The sequence below is a fragment of the Salmo salar genome, chromosome ssa06 (genome assembly GCF_905237065.1).
Source record: "Salmo salar chromosome ssa06, Ssal_v3.1, whole genome shotgun sequence".
Classification (NCBI taxonomy): Eukaryota; Metazoa; Chordata; class Actinopteri; order Salmoniformes; family Salmonidae; genus Salmo; species Salmo salar.
The window spans coordinates 13443542-13464259 of record NC_059447.1 but is presented as its reverse complement, the minus strand read 5'-3'; the positions used below and the strand labels follow the sequence as shown (position 1 = coordinate 13464259).

General features: G+C 44.6%; 2 protein-coding genes across 3 annotated transcripts; one reads left to right on the top strand and one right to left on the bottom strand.

Moving 5' to 3' along the window:
• Window positions 1–14314, top strand: LOC106606340 (E3 ubiquitin-protein ligase CHIP). 2 transcript variants are annotated; one of them, XM_045719804.1, is made up of 8 exons: window positions 1–283; window positions 1609–1808; window positions 2048–2243; window positions 5084–5249; window positions 6674–6761; window positions 7564–7620; window positions 8265–8381; window positions 11308–14314. In XM_045719804.1, exons 2-8 carry the CDS (start codon window positions 1695–1697, stop codon window positions 11431–11433), a joined length of 864 nt encoding a protein of 287 aa, XP_045575760.1. In that variant the 5' UTR covers window positions 1–283; window positions 1609–1694; the 3' UTR covers window positions 11434–14314. The 2 variants fall into 2 exon arrangements, with proteins under 2 accessions (XP_045575760.1, XP_045575759.1); XM_045719803.1 differs by having other exon boundaries at window positions 2045–2243.
• Window positions 14241–19969, bottom strand: LOC106606216 (jmjC domain-containing protein 8). Its single transcript, XM_014202352.2, is given in 10 exon segments — window positions 14241–14993; window positions 15625–15707; window positions 15710–15755; window positions 17873–17940; window positions 18664–18783; window positions 18964–19032; window positions 19121–19217; window positions 19321–19369; window positions 19526–19621; window positions 19787–19969. Coding segments are annotated over 10 exon segments (798 nt in total). The 5' UTR covers window positions 19876–19969; the 3' UTR covers window positions 14241–14912.
• Between the last annotated feature and the right edge of the window lie 749 nt (window positions 19970–20718).

Sequence of the window (20718 nt, the reverse complement as noted above, 5' to 3'; positions counted from 1 at the left end):
TCAAAACATTAGCTAGTTAGCTGGCTACGCACTAGCGTATCCTCCCAGCTAAAATAATACTACAGACTACACTATGTCAAATAATAGCAATTGATTATACACATGTTTAGATAGCTGTGCTTTTCGTTATCGTCAGGCAGTTCGCTAGCTAGCTATATTCCAAAATATTCAACTGTCTGCGTTGGAAGAGGTAGACAGACGAGCTGTGTGGGAGGAGGCCAAAACCAGGACAAGAGCGAAGTCGGAGAGGCCGCTTGACACCTGAGGGGAGGACATTGAAACGGTAACATGCTAGCTAGCGTTATGCTTGCAGCTATTTGGAAGCTTCCAGTTAGCTAGAGTTGACTATTTTTCCTGTATCTTTACTTCAGTGCAACTGTCAAATCAAACGATGTAGCAAGCTAGCCCCTGTTGTTTTATCCAAACATTGTGCTAGTTAACTACAAATTAGTTACAGGTTGGGAAACACTGTTTACAGGAGAGTAGACCAGCAACACACCTCAGTCACTGTTTATAGTAGTAGGCCGGCAACACCCCTCAATCACTGTTTGTAGTAGTAGACTAGCAACACCCCTCAATCACTGTTTACAGTAGTAGACCAGCAACACCCCTCAATCACTGTTTACAGTAGTAGACCAGCAACACCCCTCAATCACTGTTTATAGTTGTAGACCGGCAACACCCCTCAATCACTGTTTATAGTTGTAGACCGGCAACACCCCTCAATCACTGTTTATAGTTGTAGACTGATAACACCACTCAATCACTGTTTATAGTTGTAGACTGGCAACACCCCTCAATCACTGTTTATAGTTGTAGACTGGCAACACTCCTCAATCACTGTTTATAGTTGTAGACCGGCAACACCCCTCAATCACTGTTTATAGTTGTAGACCGGCAACACCCCTCAATCACTGTTTATAGTTGTAGACTGATAACACCACTCAATCACTGTTTATAGTTGTAGACCGGCAACACCCCTCAATCACTGTTTATAGTTGTAGACCGGCAACACCCCTCAATCACTGTTTATAGTTGTAGACTGACAACACCACTCAATCACTGTTTATAGTTGTAGACCGGCAACACCCCTCAATCACTGTTTATAGTTGTAGACTGATAACACCACTCAATCACTGTTTATAGTTGTAGACCGGCAACACCCCTCAATCACTGTTTATAGTTGTAGACCGGCAACACCCCTCAATCACTGTTTATAGTTGTAGACTGATAACACCACTCAATCACTGTTTATAGTTGTAGACCGGCAACACCCCTCAATCACTGTTTATAGTTGTAGACTGGCAACACCCCTCAATCACTGTTTATAGTTGTAGACTGGCAACACCCCTCAATCACTGTTTATAGTTGTAGACTGGCAACACCCCTCAATCACTGTTTATAGTTGTAGACCGGCAACACCCCTCAATCACTGTTTATAGTTGTAGACTGATAACACCACTCAATCACTGTTTATAGTTGTAGACTGATAACACCACTCAATCACTTTATAGTTGTAGACTGGCAACACCCCTCAAATGAAACTCCTCCATCTGCTTCCCCCACCCAAACTATTGATGTCTTGGAACTTGTGCATTCTCCCCCCAGCCAGCCGCAGCCCGGCCTGAGACACGGGTAACAGGATAGGGAAGCAGAGCGGAGAGGCTGCCGCCACAGCGGGGCCTGCGGACAATATGGCGGGCAGCCCCGAGAAGAGTGTCTCGGCGCAGGAGTGGAAGGAGCAGGGCAACCGCCTCTTCCTCAGCCGCAAGTACCAGGAGTCGGCCGCCTGCTACAGCAAAGCCATTGTAAGGACAAGGGGTTGGGAGAAGGGGGAGAGAGATAAAGAAAGAGAGAGTGTGGAGTGTGTGTGGAACTGAGGTAGTGCCCCAAATTGTAACTTTGCGTGATGAGTAACCTCACTCTGAGATATAGAAAGTCAGCTGTCGCTTGTAGCGAAGATTGTGTGTGTGCGTGTGCAAACGTGGCATACTTAGGAATGAGATAAGGGGATAGAAATAGTGAATAATGTGTTTGTCCCCAGAAGCGGAACCCCTCAGTGTCTGTGTACTACACCAACCGGGCATTGTGCCACGTGAAGCTGCAGCAACACGACAAGGCCCTGGCCGACTGCAAGCAGGCGCTGGAGCTGGACCCCCAGTCAGTCAAGGCCCTCTTCTTCCTGGGTCAGTGTCACCTGGAGATGGAAAACTACGACGAAGCCATCGGCAACCTGCAGAGAGGTGGGCTGGGGACCTAGGTGGCAATCAAGGGTCCAGACACAGAGGTGCATCTCACTAGTCGAAATAGGCCTCCTATCCCTGTCCCGTAGTCCCCCTGCCCCATAGGCGTCCTGTCTTCTCGCCTTCATTTGTACTCATTTTAAAGAACTGGACAAGTGTCAAAAGAAATTCCCAATATACATCTACCAGGTAGTGTTCACCAGTCTTTGGATTTCAGATCGGTGTAGATTAAGGAGAGGACATTAAGAGGTAGCTACTAGACTATTGAAATGGAGGAGAGGAAGCTATAAACTATTGAGATGGAGATGCGGAGAGGAAGCTATAGACTAATGAGATGGAGAGGAAGCTATAGACTAATGAGATGGAGAGGAAGCTATAGACTATTGAGATGGAGAGGAAGCTATAGACTATTGAGATGGAGAGGAAGCTATAGACTATTGAGATGGAGAGGAAGCTATAGACTATTGAGATGGAGAGGAAGCTATAGACTATTGAGATGGAGAGGAAGCTATAGACTATTGAGATGGAGAGGAAGCTATAGACTATTGAGATGGAGAGGAAGCTATAGACTATTGAGATGGAGAGGAAGCTATAGACTATTGAGATGGAGAGGAAGCTATAGACTATTGAGATGGAGAGGAAGCTATAGACTATTGAGATGAGGAGAGGAAGCTATAGACTATTGAGATGAGGAGAGGAAGCTATAGACTATTGAGATGAGGAGAGGAAGCTATAGACTATTTAGATGAGGAGAGGAAGCTACTACACTATTGAGCTGGAGAGGAGATGAGGAGAGGAAGCTACTAGACTATTCAGCTGGAGAGGAGATGAGGAGAGGAAGCTACTAGACTATTTAGATGAGGAGAGGAAGCTACAAGACTTTAGATGAGGAGAGGAAGCTACTAGACTATTGAGATGGAAAGGAAGCTACTAGACTATGGAGATGAGGAGAGGAAGCTACTAGACTATGGAGATGAGGAGAGGAAGCTACTAGACTATTGAGATGAGGAGAGGAAGCTACTAGACTATTGAGATGGAGAGGAGATGAGGAGAGGAAGCTACTAGACTATTGAGATGAGGAGAGGAAGCTACAAGACTATTTAGATGAGAGGAAGCTACTAGACTATGGAGATGAGGAGAGGAAGCTACTAGACTATTGAGATGAGGAGAGGAAGCTACAAGACTATTTAGATGAGGAGAGGAAGCTACTAGACTATTGAGATGATGAGGAGAGGAAGCTACTAGACTATTTAGATGAGGAGAGGAAGCTACTAGACTATTGAGCTGGAGAGGAGATGAGGAAGCTACTAGACTATTTAGATGAGGAAGCTACAAGACTATTTAGATGGAGAGGAGATGAGGAGAGGAAGCTACTAGACTATTGAGATGGAGAGGAGATGAGGAGAGGAAGCTACTAGACTATGGAGATGAGGAGAGGAAGCTACTAGACTATGGAGATGAGGAGAGGAAGCTACTAGACTATGGAGATGAGGAGAGGAAGCTACTAGACTATGGAGATGAGGAGAGGAAGCTACTAGACTATTGAGATGAGGAGAGGAAGCTACTAGACTATTGAGATGGAGAGGAAGCTACAAGACTATTTAGATGAGGAGAGGAAGCTACTAGACTATTTAGATGAGGAGAGGAAGCTACTAGACTATTTAGAGGAGAGGAAGCTACAAGACTTTAGATGAGGAGAGGAAGCTACTAGACTATTGAGATGGAAAGGAAGCTACTAGACTATTGAGATGATGAGGAGAGGAAGCTACTAGACTATTGAGATGGAGAGGAAGCTACAAGACTATTTAGATGAGGAGAGGAAGCTACTAGACTATTTAGAGGAGAGGAAGCTAACAAGACTATTTAGATGAGGAGAGGAAGCTACTAGACTATTGAGATGGAGAGGAGATGAGAGGAAGCTACTAGACTATTGAGATGAGGAGAGGAAGCTACTAGACTGTTGAGGAGAGGAAGCTACAAGACTATTTAGATGAGGAGAGGAAGCTACAAGACTATTTAGATGAGGAGAGGAAGCTACTAGACTATTGAGATTGAGGAGATGAAGCTACTAGACTATTGAGATGAGATGAAGCTACTAGACTATTGAGATGAGATGAAGCTACTAGACTATTGAGATGAGATGAAGCTACTAGACTATTGAGATGAGGAGATGAAGCTACTAGACTATTGAGATGAGGAGAGGAAGCTACTAGACTATTGAGATGAGGAAGCTACTAGACTATTGAGATGAGGAAGCTACTAGACTATTGAGATGAGGAAGCTACTAGACTATTGAGATGAGGAAGCTACTAGACTATTGAGATGAGGAAGCTACTAGACTATTGAGATGAGGAAGCTACTAGACTATTGAGATGCGGAAGCTACTAGACTATTGAGATGAGGAAGCTACTAGACTATTGAGATGAGGAAGCTACTAGACTATTGAGATGAGGAAGCTACTAGACTATTGAGATGAGGAAGCTACTAGACTATTGAGGAGATGAGGAAGCTACTAGACTATTGAGGAGATGAGGAAGCTACTAGACTATTGAGGAGATGAGGAAGCTACTAGACTATTGAGGAGATGAGGAGATGAGGAGAGGAAGCTACTAGACTATTGAGGAGATGAGGAGAGAAACCTACTTCAGACTATTGAGATGCACCCATCCCGGACACACTCCCATTCAGGAGTCTAGATGCACACATCAAAATATATTTCTAAGTTACTTGCCTAAGTCTTGACAGGACATTGGATTAAGTCAGCTCTACCAGCTAATGCAAAGCTTCATTTTCACCATTATATCATTAATAATAATAGTTGTCCTTAATTTGGCCCTCAGCATATAACCTGGCGAAAGAGCAACGGTTGAACTTTGGCGACGACATTCCCAGTGCCCTCCGGATAGCCAAGAAGAAGCGCTGGAACAGCATCGAGGAGAAGCGCATTAACCAGGAGAACGAGCTGCATGCCTATCTCACCAAACTCATCCTGGCAGAGAAAGAGAGGTGAGAGATTCTTTCTGTGCTCACCAATAGTTTGTTTCCGGCTGTGTGTTCTATATATGTTGTGTATCAGTGGACGGCTCACAATAATGGCTGGAGTGGAGTCTAATGGCTGGAATGGTATCCAGCACGTTTGATACCGTTCCAGCCATTATTATGAGCCGTCCTCCCCTCTGCAGCCTCCACTGTTGTGCGTGTGTGTATATAATGTGTGAGCTGTGCTAAGGTTTCCCCCGAGTAGGACAATAGAGGCTCATCTGAATCTGTTCCAGCCACATGGTGGGAACACTGTAGGGGTTGGGAGGGGGATTTACAGAACATGAATTCACTTTGTGAATCAGAGAATAGCCATTTTGATTTAGTTTTTCCACAACACTCAAGTTGAAATGAAACAACCATAAACGTGTTGCGCAATCAATTCCCATTAGTCAGTGGGAAACCATTGCATTTAAAAAAAAAAGATACTGTTATTTTACCAGGTAAGTTGACTTAGAACACATTCTCATTTACAGCAACAACCTGGGGAATAGTTACAGGGGAGAGGAGGGGGATGAATGAGCCAATTGTAAACTGGGGATGATTAGGTGACCACGATGGTATGAGGGACAGCTTGGGAATTTAGTCAGGACACTGGGGTTAACACCCCTACTCTCACGATAAGTGCCATGGGATCTTTAATGATCTCAGAGAGTCAGGACACCTGTTTAACATCCCAACCCGAAAGACAGCACCCTACACAGGGCAGCATCCCCAACCACTGCCCTGGGGCATTGGGATATTTTCTAGACCAGAGGAAAGAATGCCTCCTACTGGCCCTCCAACACCACTTCCAGCAGCATCTGGTCTCCCATCCAGGGACTGACCAGGACCAACCCTGCTTAGCTTCAGAAGCAAGCCAGCAGTGGGATGCAGGGTGGTATGCTGCCTTGTTGGTACAACGTCTCTTACAGTTGGGGGCATTCATATAATAATAATATAAGCCATTTGGCAGGCACTTTCAACCAAAGCAGTCATGCAGGCATATACTTTTCATGCCCGGTGGTCCCGGGAATCAAACCCACTCTCCTGATGTTGCAAGCACCATGCTCTAGATGACTGTTAATTAACTGTGTGCTTGGCGTCACCCCGGGAGAGTTTTTTTTTTTAAATGCCCCCAACTGTGGTTGGTGTGTAAAACCAGTTAGTCCATCCATTTATAGGCCTACACTCCATACTATCCATACTATCCATTTATATTGCAGTAAGATAAGCCTTCATTGGTGGAAGTTACTGAAATAATCCATACTATCCATTTATATTGCAATAAGATTAGCCTTCATTGGAGGAAGTTACTGAAGTAATCCATACTATCCATTTATATTGCAATAAGCTAAGCCTTGGTTGGTTGAAGTTAGCAGAGTGATTTGGATGACTGGTCCTATCCTCAGGGAACTGGATGACAGCAGAGAGGAACAAGATGCCAAGTCGGAGGAATGCAGAAGCCGACACGACCTCACTAAGTTCCACTCCAAACACGTGAGTCCTAAAACAAGTGTACCAACATCCAGCTAACGTCCAAAGACGCAGGGTATAAACACATATCAATGGGGAAATAAGGACTTACCCACATTCTGTTTAGAATGCTCTCGTAGCCTAGGTTACTAGAAATGGTTAAACAACAAAAGGGTTTTCATCAGCTAAACCGAAGACATGTTAACACAACCTTACTAATCAAGATCTGTTTTTTTACATCATAAGGATATGCAACAGAACAGGGCTGTTATGCTCCCAAAAACTCTTAGTGGGCACAAAGTACGTGAGAATGGCAGGGGGTGGTCTGGAGGGGGGTTAGGAGAATTTAGCATTTGTGCTTAATTCTATGTCAAATTATATATTTTTTTGCAAAGATAAGCATAACTCTTGAGCTGTCTGTATCCTCCTGACTGGTGGTAAAATAATATGTATAAATATGCTTCTCTGCATCTCTGCTAAAATCTGGGTAAAAGATTGAGAGGAACGTGAGTCTTATTCAGTACAATTAGTTATTGCTTTTCTAGTCTACCAACCTTACCAGCAGACAAGCTAGCTACTCTAACTTGATTGATGGCCTGAAATGGCTTCTTGGTAGCTAGTTATGAGGTAGGTGGCTAGTAGTATGTGTATATATATTAAAAAAAAACAGAACATGTTTAAATCGTGTTTGGCCTTACTCTAGCTTATTGCATGTATGTGTGTCTTTCGGAGGAGTTGGGATAAAGCAGAAGTAACGTTTTGGTTGGACCTTGTGTACAATTGATGAATAAAATGATCTTGATTTAGGTGTCACATTTCTCTACAGGACAAGCACCTGTCAGACATGGAGGAGCTCTTCTCTCAGCTGGATGAGAAGAGGAAGGTGAGTGCTCTACTGCCTCCTGCTGGATACAGGTTCAGGGGGAGAATCTCTGTTGCATTTCCTTGATTCTTCTCACCCCTTTCCTCGCCTCTGTCCGAAAACCCATTGGATGAGAAGGTCAGAGCCTCCTCCCCTCTAACCTTCCCACCCTCGCCTCCTTCTCAAATGGTTTTTGAGAAGGAGGCGAGGAAAGAGAGGAATAGAGGAAATGCAATTGACATTCTCCCGTGCTCTGTTTACCCCTGTCCCCTAGCCCCTACACCCTTGGCACTCTGCACTCTGAGTAATAGGGAGATATGAATACAAGTTTCATCTTGTCTTCTGATTGGCTGGGTGAAAATGATTCCAAATTGCTTCCACCTGTCCAATCCTCTCAGATCTAGAGGAGCGGCTAGTCTGCTGTGGAGTAGGGGCTAGGGGTTTGGAACTCAGCACTAGCCCTTACATAATCAATGGTTTGTGTTTGATGGCTATCACTCTGGCTATACTAGAAACAACTCTCTATTCCTAAACCCTTAAACAATCTTAACCCCTTCATTAATAACAAATACCAGGTCAGAATGTACAAGACACTAAAATATGTAACTACAGTATACATCTCTTCTATCATGGCTATTTAGTGATAACCTCTGTTTGTTTAACAGAAAAGGGAGATCCCAGACTACCTGTGTGGAAAGATCAGCTTTGAGTTGATGAGGGAGCCCTGCATTACACCCAGTGGGATCACTTATGACCGCAAAGACATTGAGGAGCACCTACAGGTAAGGATTAGTCTCATCAAACCTGACCCTTGGCAACAGCAGTGACTGGGTCAGGTTTGAAAGTTGGGCTCTTATGGCATCCTCGATGAGGTGGAGAAAAAAATTCTGGGCTGGGTCCTCTTCAGACAGACAACTCTCCCAACAAATCAGAGGCAGACATGCCAGAATGTCATGATTTGAAACCAGAGTTTGAAGGCAAAACCTTTGCTGTGGTTTTAGTGAAGGTAGCTGATGCAAACTAGCCACATGTAAAATGCACTCATTAAAAATAACCTCCGTGATCTCCATCTTGCTAGCTACTATTTACTACTGTATTCAAGCTGATCAGGTAGTGACGTAGGCAGTGAAGTAGTTATTCTATGCCAAACTGACGTTCTGTTACGTACATATGTGTTAAACTGGAACAATTGTGGGAGGCAACCCGGATGTCTAGAGAGACTAGGTAAGGATCGGCAGGAGTACTCCAAATTGATGTCTAGAGAGACTAGGTAAGGATCGGCAGGAGTACTCCAAATTGATGTCTAGAGAGACTAGGTAAGGATCGGCAGGAGTACTCCAAATTGATGTCTAGAGAGACTAGGTAAGGATCGGCAGGAGTACTCCAAATTGATGTCTAGAGAGACTAGGTAAGGATCGGCAGGAGTACTTCAAATTGATGTCTAGAGAGACTAGGTAAGGATCGGCAGGAGTACTTCAAATTGATGTCTAGAGAGACTAGGTAAGGATCGGCAGGAGTACTTCAAATTGATGTCTAGAGAGACTAGGTAAGGATCGGCAGGAGTACTTCAAATTGATGTCTAGAGAGACTAGGTAAGGATCGGCAGGAGTACTTCAAATTGATGTCTAGAGAGACTAGGTAAGGATCGGCAGGAGTACTTCAAATTGATGTCTAGAGAGACTAGGTAAGGATCGGCAGGAGTACTTCAAATTGATGTCTAGAGAGACTAGGTAAGGATCGGCAGGAGTACTTCAAATTGATGTCTAGAGAGACTAGGTAAGGATCGGCAGGAGTACTTCAAATTGATGTCTAGAGAGACTAGGTAAGGATCGGCAGGAGTACTTCAAATTGATGTCTAGAGAGACTAGGTAAGGATCGGCAGGAGTACTTCAAATTGATGTCTAGAGAGACTAGGTAAGGATCGGCAGGAGTACTTCAAATTGATGTCTAGAGAGACTAGGTAAGGATCGGCAGGAGTACTTCAAATTGATGTCTAGAGAGACTAGGTAAGGATCGGCAGGAGTACTCCAAATTGATGTCTAGAGAGACTAGGTAAGGATCGGCAGGAGTACTCCAAATTGATGTCTAGAGAGACTAGGTAAGGATCGGCAGGAGTACTCCAAATTGATGTCTAGAGAGACTAGGTAAGGATCGGCAGGAGTACTCCAAATGGATGTCTAGAGAGACTAGGTAAGGATCGGCAGGAGTACTCCAAATGGATGTCTAGAGAGACTAGGTAAGGATCGGCAGGAGTACTTCAAATTGATGTCTAGAGAGACTAGGTAAGGATCGGCAGGAGTACTCCAAATTGATGTCTAGAGAGACTAGGTAAGGATCGGCAGGAGTACTTCAAATTGATGTCTAGAGAGACTAGGTAAGGATCGGCAGGAGTACTTCAAATTGATGTCTAGAGAGACTAGGTAAGGATCGGCAGGAGTACTCCAAATTGATGTCTAGAGAGACTAGGTAAGGATCGGCAGGAGTACTCCAAATGGATGTCTAGAGAGACTAGGTAAGGATCGGCAGGAGTACTTCAAATTGATGTCTAGAAAGACTAGGTAAGGATCGGCAGGAGTACTCCAAATTGAATCTCCAAAATACTCCTTTATACTCACAAATAAATCACTGACCATGTAAAAGAATAGTTCCACATCATTTCTGTGTTCAATATTATGAAGTATTAAGCAGGGGTGACAGTAAGGTGGTATGGTCCGGTACGGCGTCCCGGCAAAATAAATAGTGGGGGTACGTTGTACCGGTAAAACATGACCCTATCACAATAATTAAAACATAATGTCAAGAAAAATGTAAGCTATTACACCACTATCTATCATTACCGCATGTCAGAGACATGAAACATGAAAACGTCTCCAAAATGCGATGTGGTTGGACGAAAACACAGACATTTTGCCAAAGTAGAGATGAGTGGCCGACACCGAGACACGCGCGGTCAGCATTGGACGCATAAATTCTGTCCTAATGACAATCGCCCAATGTCAGACTTTCTGGTGTTTTATGTAACAGATGCTTCTTTCCATTCACCACTGCTTGGAGTTTGGAATTGAAATAGACTGTGAGTGAATGAACACAGGCTGGTAGCCTATTGGTAAAGCAGCCCTTTTGAAGTGATCGCTTCACAATCAGATGAAAACATCATGACTGTTTGTGTTTATGCCACAATAAAAGGTCATACATGTTAAATGACAAATCTTTACGACTAGGCCCAGAGAGATGCTATTGAATTAATAGGGATTCAAATCAAATGTTATGTCACAATACAACAGATCACCTTAGAGTGAAATGCTTACTTTCAGGCCCTTAACCAACAACGCAGTTTTAAGAAAATACCAAAAAATAAAAAATTAAATAAGAGATAAGAATACCTAATAATTGAAGAGCAGCAGTAAATAACAGTAGTGGGGCTATATACAGGGGGTACCGGTACAGAGTCAATGTGCGGGGGTATCGGTTAGTCGAGGTAATTGAGGTAATATGTACATGTAGTAGAGTTATTAAAGTGATGGTACATAGATAGTAACAGAGAGTAGCAGCAGCGTAGAAGACGGGAGAGGTGTAATTCTCTGATGAGGCCCATACATTCTGTTGGTCAGGAGGTCCTGTACCAGGAAGAAATGAAATGTACTTTCAGCCCTGGTATTAAGGTGTTATGTCACCCATATGATCCTAACTGTCTTCTTATGTTTGCAGCGAGTGGGCCATTTTGACCCGGTGACACGCAGCCCTCTGACTCAAGACCAGCTGATCCCTAATCTGGCCATGAAAGAGGTCATCGATGCTTTCATCATGGAGAATGGATGGGTGGAGGACTACTGAACGAAGGAGGGAGAGAGGGAGAGTAGGAATCATTCCAAAAGAAGAACCAGACATTAAAAGATGACAACAAACCAAACAAGTATGATCTGCACTTTAAAGCTGAGGCCACACCACAGACTGACATACCTTCAGTAGGACTGAGACTACACCACAGACTGATACACCTTCACTAGGACTGACACTACACCACAGATTGACACACCTTCACTAGAACTGAGACTACACCACAGAGTGATACACCTTCACTAGAACTGAGACTACACCACAGATTGACACACCTTCACTAGAACTGAGACTACACCACAGACTGATACACCTTCCCTAGGACTGAGACTACACCAGACTGACACCACTTCACTAGGACTGAGACTACACCACAGACTGATACACCTTCACTAGGACTGAGACTACACCAGACTGACACCACTTCACTAGGACTGAGACTACACCAGACTGACACCACTTCACTAGGACTGAGACTACACCAGACTGACACCACTTCACTAGGACTGAGACTACACCAGACTGACACCTTCACTAGGACTGAGACTACACCACAGATTGACACAACTTCACTAGGACTGAGATTACACCACAGACTGACACACCTTCACTAGGACTGAGACTACACCACAGACTGACACACCTTCACTAGGACTGAGACTAGACCACAGACTGACACACCTTCACTAGGACTGAGACTAGACCACAGACTGATACACCTTCACTAGGACTGAGACTAGACCACAGACGGACACACTTTCACTAGGACTGAGACTACACCACAGACTGATACACCTTCACAAGGACTGAGACTACACCACAGACTGATACTCTTTCACTAGGACTGAGACTACACCACAGACTGACACACCTTCACTAGGACTGAGACTACACCACAGACTGATACACCTTCACTAGGACTGAGACTACACCAGACTGATACACCTTCACTAGGACTGAGACTAGACCACAGACTGATACACCTTCACTAGGACTGAGACTAGACCACAGACTGATACACCTTCACTAGGACTGAGACTAGACCACAGACTGATACACCTTCACTAGGACTGAGACTAGACCACAGACTGATACACCTTCACTAGGACTGAGACTAGACCACAGACTGATACACCTTCACTAGGACTGAGACTAGACCACAGACTGATACACCTTCACTAGGACTGAGACTACACCAGACTGATACACCTTCACTAGGACTGAGACTAGACCACAGACTGATACACCTTCACTAGGACTGAGACTACACCACAGACTGATACTAGGACTGCCATTAAATCTCCTGTTGATCTATACATCTCTCTCTCTGTTTCCATCATTGTCCTTTTCCCCCCATTTATTTTGTGTCTCTCAGCTGCTCATACTAGTCAGATCCAACAATCAGGACACGCTACCAAACATTGCACCGAATCAGAGCACATCATTCAACAACAGGACCCAATCAGAATATAGTACACAACACCTTGGGCCAATCGCTTGAACGTTACTCAGAACAACCAATCATATTGCAGACCACTAAACCCAGCGGCCCAATCACATCCTAGACCTCGAGTCTACAAGTGCAGCGATTGACCAATCAGGGCTAAATGTACTTTACTTGTGGTGATGCTCCACAACTTGTCTTCTATTTTAAATCTCCTTTTCTATGGGGAAGAGGACTGTCTGAGGCACCGCCATGTTTTCTCCACTCTCCATTGTAGTCCTCTTGAGTGGCCTGTAGATGGTCCAATGTAGTCCTCTTGAGTGATGGGCCAATTTTAAACCCAAGCTGATTTCTTACCACTACAATGCAGCACTTCTCTATATCCTCTTGGAGGGCTGAAAATACTGTATAATATAGAATGAAACCCAAGCCCTCATCTTCAGTGTTTTGCAGTATGTAGGGAAGCAATATGTGTAATCAATGATGGGAGGGTCTGGGAAGAGCATTCAAGGCTTTGCGCAAAGGGTTGTTTTTTGACCAAGGACATCTCTAATTTTGGCTGAGTTTCCACCATTTTGTTGCCGCTCATACAGAGCTGAGCGTTGATGAATGGGGAAGTGCGTAGGGGTCAGGGTTGGGGTCAATTCTATTTCAATTCCAGTCAATGAATTAAACCCAATTCCACATTTTCTTTCTAAAGATTTGTTTAAAATTGTGAGTCACAGGTGTGTTTTTGAAGGCTGTGTTTAATGGTAATGTGTTTTCTCTGGTTTACATGTTGCTGAATGTTTTCAGGTGGTGTCCTGTCTGTGCCTCAAGTGGCGCTTGAAGTAGAATATGGAAGTCAGTCATCTGATTGGCTTTGAGAAGGACTGTCTTCTCTTCAGTATAACTTACTGCTCGTGGTCGCTCTTGTTTTAATGATTCCACTCTTTGAGCCTTAGTCCAATGGCTGCGAAGCATGGTTGGGGTCGATGACATTTTTCAATTGATGATTTTCGAACGCAAATTCATGAATTAAAATATCCTGATTTAAATAATAAAAAAATCATTTTCAATTCGACCCCTCAACCCTGCTGCAAACAGATAATCAGTTTCCTCTTCTCGTCATTTCAGAAATCATACATTCCTCTCAGCCATACGACCCTGTTTGAGTTACCAACTGAAAATGATTGAATGTGAAATGAACCTGTATATTCCTACCCTCTGCTGGATATGAGGATGCAGTTATGTTGTGTTAGTCTGTCATGTGTATCAATATTATGTGTACATGTAGGGTTGGGGACATATTCCTCTCCCCCTTGGCCCTGATTCCTCCTAAGAGAGGGGTGGGAACAGTCAAGTTTCTCTAGAGCCTCAGTGGGACTGTGAATGTTCTTTATTTCACTGTTGTGCTGTTATGTCTACAAGTGTTCCAATAAAGGCTACAACTTAGAGGCTGCAGTGTTTACATTGATAATCAACATACAAATGGTCATCTTATTTTCAAGTACTTAATTTTTTTTAAAATAAATGTGAAATATATTAGCTGCTTTTGACCTAGTTGGCCCGGTACAATGGAACCGATGGGAAAAGTCACAGAAGTGGAAACGGGCTAGAAAACCAGTGTGTGACTTCCAGGGAATACAGTCAGAACAAGCCACACTCATCTCCTATTGGTCAGTAGACGTTCCAATAGTCTTTGACCGCTTTGTTTCTTTGTCTATGAACAGATGGACCACTGATCTACATAGTAGTTATGATGACAGAGTGGAAATACAGCTTTAGATGACTTTTTGGGCAGTTTTTGGTTGACAGGAGTGGTGTGGTGCCATTTCAGCTGACATGATACTTTTGAAAGTGCGTCCTTCCTGCTCCCCCTCAGTAATCAGTAACCACTGTGTGTGTGATCTGTGCTGTCTGAGGTGGGTTGAGAACTGTGCAAGAAATCTGATTACCTCAGAGGGGAAAAAGGAATGATGCATGTTAAGTATTCTATAAGGGCTTTGGTCACGTGGGCAATGACCCTTATGACCTTTAGTGTGTTGCGGGGTCAGCCCAGGAAGGTGGATATGAAGACACTGGTGTCCAAATTGAGCGTGGCATGCCACCAGCGGTCAGGGAAATACAGCACCTATCAGCAACAACACAAAAAGTCAGTGACATTGGAGTGACAAGTTGATATTATCTTCCTGCTTTGCCTTGGTAAGGCAAAAATACATAAGAAATAATCTGAATCCAGCCTATCATTCCAATTCAGTGAAAACAATGGCTCAAAAGTAATGTTTGCCTCAAACGTAGTGACCCCCATGGTTGTTTTAAGTGTTTATTATATTCCATAGTTGAAATTTCAAAAATAAATATGGCTCCTACTATCCCTAATGGTTAAATGCCTCAAAAGTAATTTTAGCTCATGTTAGTGACCCATGGTTGATAAATGTGTTTAACATTTTATGGTTGAAATTCCTCCAAATGATGACTCTGATTGTTATCCCATTCTGTTGGAAAATGCATACAACATTATTTTAGCTGACGTTAGTGTCTTGTGTAGATGGAGGGAAGGGTGACAGTTAAAGTATTCCGATATTCAACCAGTCTGTCTATTCTATTATGGCTGCTTTGGCACAGGCAGACCAATTCTGATCTTTTGACCAATTATTGTAAAAAGAGCTGATCTGATTGGTCAAAAGACTAATTAGTAGAAGGAAGGAGAGAGATCTGAATTGGGCTGCCTGTGAACACAGCCTTAATGGTAGTTTTCTGACCTCTCCTGGCCAGATGGTGCACTCTATGGGCTTCTCCTCAGGCAGGTAAGGGTATGTGTCTTTGACCCAGGACAGGGTGGTGTAGTTGGGTGGAAATGGGGCGCCTTGTCCGGGGGGTACAGGAACCAGCGCTGTGGTGGTTGGAGAATAAATAAAAAGGTATCTCATACTGTTGTGTTTAACAGACGTGCATCAATTACAACAAGGTAGTGTAGCGTGCTGAGGCTAACAGCATCAATTACAACAAGGTAGGGTAGCGTGCTGAGGCTAACAGCATCAATTACAACAAGGTAGGGTAGCGTGCTAAGGCTAACAGCATCAATTACAACAAGGTAGGGTAGCGTGCTGAGGCTAACAGCATCAATTACAACAAGGTAGGGTAGCGTGCTGAGGCTAATAGCATCAATTACAACAAGGTAGTGTAGCGTGCTGAGGCTAACAGCATCAATTACAACAAGGTAGGGTGGCGTGCTGAGGCTAATAGCATCAATTACAATAATGTAGGGTAGCGTGCTAAGGCTAACAGCATCAATTACAACAAGGTAGTGTAGCGTGCTAAGGCTAACAGCATCAATTACAACAAGGTAGTGTAGATGTTGAGGCTAACAGCCGGCAGGGCTGACCCTGGATTCAGGTTTACACCAGCCTATCTACTGGTGCTGGACCAATGTTTACATTAACCAGGTGTCATTATGGACGCTGGGACAGCTGTAGCCAGGTGTCATTATGGACGCTGGGACAGCTGTGGCCAGGTGTCATTATGGACGCTGGGACAGCTGTGGCCAGGTGCCATTATGGACGCTGGGACAGCTGTGGCCAGGTGCCATTATGGACGCTGGGACAGCTGTAGCCAGGTGCCATTATGGACGCTGGGACAGCTGTGGCCAGGTGCCATTATGGACGCTGGGACAGCTGTGGCCAGGTGCCATTATGGACGCTGGGACAGCTGTGGCCAGGCGCCATTATGGACGCTGGGACAGCTGTGGCCAGGCGCCATTATGGACGCTGGGACAGCTGTGGCCAGGCGCCATTATGGACGCTGGGACAGCTGTGGCCAGGCGCCATTATGGACGCTGGGACAGCTGTGGCCAGGCGCCATTATGGACGCTGGGACAGCTGTGGCCAGGCGTCATTATGGACGCTGGGACAGCTGTGGCCAGGCGTCATTATGGACGCTGGGACAGCTGTGGCCAGGCGTCATTATGGACGCTGGGACAGCTGTGGCCAGGCGTCATTATGGACGCTGGGACAGCTGTGGCCAGGCGTCATTATGGACGCTGGGACAGCTGTGGCCAGGCGTCATTATGGACGCTGGCCCAGCTGTGGCCCGGCGTCATTATGGACGCTGGGACAGCTGTGGCCAGGCGTCATTATGGACGCTGGCCCAGCTGTGGCCCGGCGTCATTATGGACGCTGGGACAGCTGTGGCCCGGCGTCATTATGGACGCTGGGACAGCTGTGGCCCGGCGTCATTATGGACGCTGGGACAGCTGTGGCCAGGCGTCATTATGGACGCTGGGACAGCTGTGGCCAGGCGTCATTATGGACGCTGGGACAGCTGTGGCCAGGCGTCATTATGGACGCTGGGACAGCTGTGGCCAGGCGTCATTATGGACGCTGGGACCAGGCGTCATTATCGACGCTGGGACAGCTGTGGCCAGGCGTCATTATGGACGCTGTGGCCAGGCGTCATTATGGACGCTGGGACAGCTGTGGCCAGGCGTCATTATGGACGCTGGGACAGCTGTGGCCAGGCGTCATTATGGACGCTGGGACAGCTGTGGCCAGGCGTCATTATGGACGCTGGGACAGCTGTGGCCAGGCGTCATTATGGACGCTGGGACAGCTGTGGCCAGGCGTCATTATGGACGCTGGGACAGCTGTGGCCAGGCGTCATTATGGACGCTGGGACCAGGCGTCATTATCGACGCTGGGACAGCTGTGGCCAGGCGTCATTATGGACGCTGGGACAGCTGTGGCCAGGCGTCATTATGGACGCTGGGACAGCTGTGGCCAGGCGTCATTATGGACGCTGGGACAGCTGTATTTGAAACACGTTCATTTTGTTTGTCGTTTCCCCATTATTCCTCTTTCTTCAAGGTCCCATTGTTGTTTTATTGATGTAAAGTGTGTTGTGACTCATGTGAAATGCACTTTAAATAAATCTGACTTGATTAAGATATTCTTAGGAGAAATGATCAAGCATAAGGTGGACCATGATTTGATAGGCAGTTAATGTGTTCTTTACCTTCCTGCCATAGATGACCTCAGAGTAGCCAGGTCCATGCCAATGGAAGGGTACACCTGTTCCTGGGCCTGGTTGGGTGGGTAGATAAAGGCACAGGAGGTAAGCTTCAACAGAGGATGACAGCCTGTTCTTTACAGTCACCACAGTAACTGGCTGTATGTATCACACACTATTAAGATGTCCTCTTCACAGATGCATCAGTGTCCATGGAGGTTTGTTCAGCTCTCTGCCAACCTGCAGGTGGTAGTTAATGCATCGGAGTTTAGCCTCTTGCTTCGTACTCTGTGTCCCGTACAAGTCGCCCTGCTACTGATGGTAACGCCATATCGTTGAATCTACCCTGAACACCACTGCAGCTGTACGACATGATTCTGATATCCAACCCTTGACCCTGGTATAGTGTAATCCACAACATATTCATATTATACACTGTGTACAAAACATTAGGAACACCTGCTCTTTCCCTTATTGATGTCACTTGTTAAATCCACTTCAATCAGTGTAGATGAAGGGGGGAGGTGACAGGTTAAAGAAGGATTTTTAAGCCTTGAGACAATTGAGACTTGGATTGTGTATGTGTGCCATTCAGAGGATATTTAAGTGCCTTTGAATGGGGTATTGTAATAGGTGCACCGGTTTGTGTTAAGAGCTGTAACACTGCTGGGTTTTTCACGCTCAACAGTTTCCAGTGTGTATCAAGAATGGTCCACCACTCAAAGGACATCCAGCCAACTTGACACAACTGTGGGAGCTGTCCTAACTGAGCCATACAGGTCCACAGATCCACTGACCTGCGATCCCGAAGCTGTAGTCCCCCGTGGTGTGAGGCAGCATGTAGCGTGGTGCCTTGTAGTTCTCAAACAGAGAGTGCCACTCGGTGAAGTTGTTGTCCCCGAAGAAATACAGAGTGTCTGTCAAAGAGAGACCAGGTGAGATACAGGATGTCTGGCTGTGTGAACTTTAAATTGTTTCTGTTAATGCTTTGACTTTTCAGCGTGATCACATAGCATGTTGTATTATGTTACGAATCATGGTTTTCCTGTTGAGCTCATGTACTGTACAACGACAGTTAGGTGTTCCAGACAACTCACCACTGCCCAGTGTGTCCAAAGACTGAGGCCTCAGCAGCAAGTCCACAAACTCCTCAAACCAGACATCCACTAAATGATAACGAAGAGGCAAAGTAATGTACTACAAATAGAGAACACTGAATACCTTCTAGGATGACTACATTGTGTGTGTGTGTACCTTTCCTGTAAGAGTAGGTGTTGGCAGTGCTGAGCCTCACCATCCTCTCTCCATACTGCTGCAGCAGGCTTGACTTGGAGCACAAGAACTGGAATTTCTGAAAACAAAACAATTACGTTCACCAGAGCCCATTGCTAGACTGATAGTAAGGCCTATGAGACAAGTTTATTTTTGTAATTGTTTTTTTGATTCACATGTACCGTATTGTCAGAGAAACCTTTAAGGATGACTGGTTTGGAGTAGGCATATCTAGGAATAAAACGAGGTGTGTTACACATACTGGTGCAAAACTTGATAGAAAAGAGGCGTTTCCAATGTATGGGTGCAGAACACACACAGTGTAATGATTCACAGAGACTGCAAACACACCCAGGCTGAACACATGAAGTAGACTACAGTACGTACTGTTGGATAAACTGGCGATGTGATAACGAAGCTTTGTCCCAGATGTCAATGTTGCATGGACCCTCATCAGTCAAACTGTATTCTGAATTTGACGACCTGCATGCGAGGGGAAAAATACGCTTTTTAGGCTACGAATACTAGTATTATTGAATGAATGTAAGAGTTAGATATTGATTAAAAGTTCAAATCAGTGGAAAAAAACAGAAGTAGTCGTAATTTATAGATGGTCAAAGACGTAACTTAGCCTAAAAAAACACTCACCACCCTCCGTCATTCTCCGACACCAGTGCATCTAAAGCCGATCTCCAAAACAATAGGAGAAATACTTGTATTCCGAATTTATATTCCATATGGAAATAGCTTTACAGTGCTTCGCAAATACGCCTCATGTCCGTATACCTTTATGGAGTTTCTAATAGAAAGGGTTAAGATTGCTCCTGCCGGTTGTGCCAATGCCCATTGGCTATTGATTTCCTTCTTCCTGAAGTGTAGTGTTCATATGGACCAATCACATTTGACCAACGAGCTGTCTATGGAGGGATCCACAAGAAGTACAATTTGTATTGTTTTTGGGTAGACGGGATGCAGCTAATGTCAGAAGTGACCTTTCATAGCATGTTAGGAGAATTTACACAGCAGCAGCAGATTAGGTAATTAACGTACCAGGTAAGGAGAATTAGGTTGAGGTTAGGAAATGGGATAGGGTTTGCTAAAATTCTCCCTGACGCCACTGTAACATGCACATTTTGACGTTACTTTGACATTAGCTGCATCCCTTCCAGCAATGACCATTTGAATTGCACAAATGTAATACATTGCATACGGTACATTTAATTTGTATTTTCGTTTAAAAATTAAACTGATGAAAGGGCATACATTTTCTCCACAACTTTTTCTAATTGTCCTTCACAGACTTTGACAATATTCATTTTGGCAGAATTATATACTAAAATAGCCAGGTATAATGTTTGCTTGGTATAGTATATTTATCTTTGTATACCACAATTCACCTTTTGATGAATACATGTAAACTCAGCAAAAAAATAAATGTCCTCTCACTGTCAACTGCGTTTATTTCCAGCAAACTTATCATGTGTAAATATTTGTATGAACATAACAAGATTCAACAACTGAGACATAAACTGAACAAGTTCCACAGACATGTGACTAACAGAAACGGAATAATGTGTCCC